The following is a 5364-nucleotide window of genomic DNA, read 5'->3' as shown; positions in this document are numbered from 1 at the left end:
CCAAAATCTGGCCAGGCCAACCCAATACAAGAACCCTGGAAAACACCAACCTGTCAGTCTCACATCTGTGCAAAGGAAGATCATGGAACAGATCCTCCTAGAAGTTCTGCTAAGTCATATGGAAGACAGGAAAGTGATTTGAGACAGCCAGCATGGCCTTACCAAGGGCAAGTCCTGCCTGACCAACCTAGTGGCTTTCTACAATTGAGTGAATATAGCAGTGGACAAGGGAAGAGAAATGGAAGTCATCTATCTGGAATTCTGCAAGGCCTTTGACACAGTCCCTCACAACATCCTTCTCTCTAAATCGGAAACATATGGATTTGATGGATGGACTGTTTGTTGGATGAGGAATTGGCTGGATGCTCTCATCCACAAGGTAGTGGTCAATGGCTCAATATCCAGATGGAGATGGGTGTCTAGCAGTGTACCTCAGGGGTCTGTACTGGGACCAGTGCTGTTTAATATCTTCATCAGCGTTACAGAAAGCGAGATCAAGTGCACCCTCAGCAAGTTTGCAGATGACACCAAGCCAGGTGGTATGGTCAACTTGCCAGAGGGATGGGATGTCACCCACAGAGACCTGGGCAGACTGGAGAAGTGGGCCCACGTGGACCTCATGAGGTTCAACAAGGCCAAGTGCAAGGTCCTGCACCTGGGTTGGGGCAATTCTTGTTATCGATACAGGCTGGAGGATGATGTGCTAGAGAGCAGCCCTGCAGAAAAGGACTTGAGGGTACTGGTGGACAAAAAGCTGGAAATGAGCCAACGATGTGCCCTCACAACCCAGAAGGTCAATCACAATCTAGACTGCATCAAAAGAAGCGTGGCCAGCAGGTTGAGAGAGGTGATTCTGCCTCTTTACTCTGCTCTGGTGAGACTTCACCTGGAGTACTGCGTCCAGTTCTGGAGCCCTCAACACCAGAAGGACATAGACCCATTGCAACAAGTCCAGAGAAGGGCCACAAAATGATCAAAGGGCTGGAACACCTCTCCTACAAACACAAGCTGAGAGAGTTGGAATTTTTCAGCTTAAAGAAGACTCTGGGAAGACCTTATAGCGGACTTCCAGCACATGAATGGGGCCTAAAAGAAAGACAGGAAGGGACTATTTACAAGGGCGAATAGCAATAGGACAAAGGGCAATGGTTTTAAACTACAGCAAGTTAGATTTACATTCAACATTAGGAAGGAGGGTCTTGAAACACTGGAACAGGTTGCTCAGAGGTGGTGGAGACCCCATCCCTGAAGGCATTCAAGGTCAGGCTTGATGGGGCTCTGAAAAACCTGATCTAGTTAAACATATCCCTGTTCAATGCAGGGGGACCTTTAAAGGTCCCTTCCAGCCCAGCACATTCTGTGATTCACTTAGCTGAAATGGGGGTGGAGATCCATGGGTGTAAGAGCATAAGGTGGATGAAGGTGGGGAGCAGCAACAGTGGGTGGGGCAAAGGCAGTTGCTCACTGCTGAGACAAGGGAGGTGATGGAGGGGCCTATGGTATGAGGGAAAGTTCCTCCTGCCCTATGAGACCTCTGTGGATTGAGTGCACAGCATGGGACAAGTTCGACTGAAAGCCTTTATTGATAAATGTGTTTCCTCTGGAGAGGCATCCTTCCAGGCCTCCGCCAGGCTCAGGAGCACTGGCAGCGGTACCAGCATCAGTGAGTTCCTCCTTCTTGCCTCCTTGTGCCCTACAAACTGACGTGTTGGGCGAAAAAAGCTTGCTCCAGGAAAGTGTCTGCTGCACTGGTCCCTTTTCTTGGCCTCCCATGGCTGTGTCCTTCAAAAGAGCAGGATGCTGCGAATACTGGAATGTGAAAAGGAGGAAGGAATTACACATGCTGCAGTTCAGGATCAGGTAGGGGGGCTGACAGGTTTGCCTGAGGACCAACCACCTTCTTTGTCAATCTCTTTCTAACTCAGCTGCACGAGATGTGCAACAATGAGGCAGCCTTCAGAATGCTGCTGAAGGGAACCCCTCAGGAGCTAAGGCACCCTGTCCTTCCCCAAACCTCCTGTACTGCTGCTGCTGTAGGATATGCTGTTCCTTCTTTTGGCTTTTATGCTCTTGTCACCAAGGACACCTTTACTCCATTGTCTGTCCTGTGCTTTCCAACAGTGCCCTGAGATGTGGTGTCTGAGGGCCTGTGCAGGTTTCTGTGTGCTGCTGGGGTCGCAGGGTCTTGACTGTGCTGAACCACAAGCAGGAGGGTTCCCTGTGCTGGGCGTGGGCTCTTCCCTCTGGGTTATGGCAGATGCTCCCAACACATCTCTCTGGTCCCTGCTTCCTCAGAAGGCTTGGATGCTTTTTGAGGAGGCAGTATTGCATGCTCTGCCTGCCAGAGTGTTTGGGCTGTTTGAATTTTAGGAGGAGGTGGCATGTGCTGTACCTCACTCCTGCTAGGAAGGGTCTCACCTTTTTCCTGCACGTAACAACTCAAATCCCTCATTCACTTTAGCAATTGGCATCGTGTGTGTGATCAGCAAGTCCAAGTTGAATTTCTTCTCCAAATAACTGGAAACTAATTTGGGCATAGAATCTCTCAGCCTCCAACCTAGAAATGGGAGAAAGCACCTGCAGTGAATAATCAGAGAAATGCTGTTTGCTAACATAATGTTTGTAGTTTGCCAGTGCCGACAGTGTAGCAGCTGCCCTCTGAGCAGAATGTTAGAGCCGCCCAGGCTGTGATGGCCAGTACGATATACTTGAAGCTGTGCCCTTGTAAAGCACGGTAGCTACTTCTTGGCATACATCAAAATTAATAGGATGAGGCTAAAAATCTGAGAGAGTCCCTTTGATCTCAGAGTATGGCTGGACAGAGTGAGAAGATCCTCAAGGTGCACCAGCTCCTTCTCTGACACAAGACAGAAGCACTTAGACCGCAGTGAAGTGTAAGCTGAGATCAGTTGTTGGGGCTTGAGGGGGGTGTGTATGAGAGTGGGCACCCCTGGAAGGCCAGGTAATGGGTATGTGTGTGATGGAGGGGCAGGGATGAGACAAAGCAAGAGAGTGGGACAGGGAAAGAAGAGTCTTGCAGAGGAAAGAGAGAGCAAGGTGCAACAGGAAAGTGTTAATGGGGCAACAAGGAATTGCTTTCATAGGACGGTATGATCCTCCTACACATATTGTAAGTCAGGATTGAGTGACCAGTACTTGTCAGGGACTAAGCAGATGTCCCAAACAGTCTGGGTTTGCTTTGAACCCAAACAAGCCAGAGCTGTCTGCCTGGCACCTGTCTGTGTTTGTGCGGGGGTGACTCAGTGCTTTGCTGAGACCCTGCCCTGGCTCTGCACTGGTGGAGCTGCGGGGGCAGGTGGGGCTTAGAGCTGTGGCTGCAGGAAGCCGGGAGAGGGACAAGTAACCTTCTCTCAGAAGCTCCCACCATCCCCCAGGCCGGTTTCTGGTAATTTTCCACGAGGCCTGTGTGGCTGGAGCTTGACTGTATAAAAGGCGAGTTGCGTGCTTTTTTGCCCACCTCTAGAAGATGGCTGCATGTGCTCTGGTTGTCGCTGAATCCAAGGGTGGTGATCTTTCCTTTTTCTATGGTTTTCCTTCTCTGCTTTTCTAGCATGACAAAAGGCTACCTATGGCAAGGCCGGTTTCTTTTGCTTGCTAATAGCTCGTTGTTGTGAGGCGTGTTGATTGCACTAAGTGGATGATTGAAATGCATCATTGTTAGATGATTGATATAAAAACCTGGTGTTTGGATCCTTAGTGTAAATCGCCTTAATCTTGGCCTGGGAATCATCGAACCTGAGTGAGTCAAGGTCCTAAAAGCTCGAGATGTGACAGTACTGGTGCCTTTATCTTGTGAGAAATTTTCCCCTTCTCAGGAAGAGAGTGGTTTCATCCTTGTTTTAGTCTCTGGTTAGTGCAGAGAGGTGTGTGTATTGAGCTGTATGAAATAGTTACAGGTTTATTAGCATGTTTCATGCTTATGTATACAGTGGAAATGCAGCTCTCCTTGTTATATGTTTTTTTTTCTAGAAAGCCCTCTCAAAGAGTCTTCTTGGGACATTGCCAAGCTTGAAGTATTCTTGGTGATCAAGAAGTTAGTGAATAACACCTATAAGGAAAAGTATCTTTTGTCCTACAGCTGAAGACATTGCTCAGATGTGAAAAGTCATTTCAAGGGGAGAGGTATTCATATGCCCTGAAGGGTACTTGGTCCACAGATATTTGGAAATTACTGTGTAAAGGCAAAGGCTGACATGTCTGAAATATTTTCCTGTGTTTCATACCTCCAACTAGAGTCCCTTTCCATGTACGTCCAGACAGCAGAAGCATAGGATCGATGGAAACCACAGAACCAGAAGGCAGTTCTCCAATCATCACGCAGACACCAGTGTTCATGTTGCAGGAAGCCAGGGCAGCATTCTGATGGGACAGGCAGGTGGGTTATAGAGATTAGAATATAGAATTAGAAAACATGCTGACAGAAAAGCATTCTTGTTTATCTTTCTGCCTCTCCCTGGTAATCTAAAAATATGTATTCCCTTGTGCAGCAGACAGGGAGAGCTCAGTGCCTGTCCTGAAACTGTTTTGAAAAGCCAAGAGACTGCGTTTCTGAGCAAAGATGTGCCCAGCGGTGTAGACAGCAGGCAAGGTACTGCCTGCCAGGGTGAATTTTGCCCTGAGGGGAGCTTGTGAATGAGCTTGGAGGGAGGACATGTGCTGAAATGCCACTTACCATGGTATCCGCACGCCCAATGACCTCAAAGGAGTAGTCCACTCCATGGCCGGTCATCTCGGTGATCACCTCTTCAATGGGCTTCTTGAAATCTTGAGGGTTGATGCAGTCAGTGGCTCCCAGCTCCCTGGCCTTGGCAAACTTGTCCTTGTTGATATCAATGGCGATGATGCGGGAAGCTCCAGCCGCTTTGCAGCCCATGACAGCAGAGAGGCCAACTCCTCCAAGGCCAAAGACAGCGCAGGTGGACCCTGGTTTTACCTGCACAACATGGGGCCCTGTGAGTCTCCAGCATCAGGAGGAGGCTTCTGTTGCACAGGGCTGGTGGGGTGTGAGGGTGGCCATGGGGTTCTTGTGCAATACCAACCTTGGCAGTATTGATGGCAGCCCCATAGCCTGTGGAAAACCCACAGCCAAGCAAGCAGACCTTATCCAGAGGTGCAGCGGCATCTATTTTGGCAACAGCATACTCTGGGATCACAGTGTATTCTGCAAAGGTGCTGACCCACAAGAAGTGGTGGATCTTTTTCCCTTTGCAAGTGAACCGGCTGGTCTTGTCAGGCAGGAGGTTTTGTGGTTCAGAGAGACTGTTGGGAGGAGCAAGCATTTGTTTTTCATCCAGTAAAGCACCCATGAGGGTATCAGACCTGTTAAGAAACAGCTGAACCCAT

The 5364-nt window shown here is 49.1% G+C and overlaps 1 protein-coding gene across 1 annotated transcript in view; it reads right to left on the bottom strand.

The window, feature by feature from the left end:
• Window positions 1–1784: 1784 nt before the first annotated feature.
• Window positions 1785–5364, bottom strand: part of LOC104271483 (alcohol dehydrogenase 1) — a 6348-nt gene continuing 2768 nt past the window's right edge. The window contains exons 5-9 of the mRNA XM_009866163.1: window positions 5061–5280; window positions 4694–4954; window positions 4245–4380; window positions 2419–2557; window positions 1785–1809 (exon numbers count right to left, since the gene is read on the bottom strand). Coding sequence (XP_009864465.1) covers window positions 1785–1809; window positions 2419–2557; window positions 4245–4380; window positions 4694–4954; window positions 5061–5280 — 781 coding nt within the window. The remainder of the gene's footprint in view (window positions 1810–2418; window positions 2558–4244; window positions 4381–4693; window positions 4955–5060; window positions 5281–5364) is intronic.

This window comes from Apaloderma vittatum, unplaced genomic scaffold (genome assembly GCF_000703405.1).
Source record: "Apaloderma vittatum isolate BGI_N311 unplaced genomic scaffold, ASM70340v1 scaffold5583, whole genome shotgun sequence".
Classification (NCBI taxonomy): Eukaryota; Metazoa; Chordata; class Aves; order Trogoniformes; family Trogonidae; genus Apaloderma; species Apaloderma vittatum.
The sequence above is the reverse complement of the archived record's forward strand: the minus strand, read 5'-3'. Positions and strand labels throughout refer to the sequence as shown.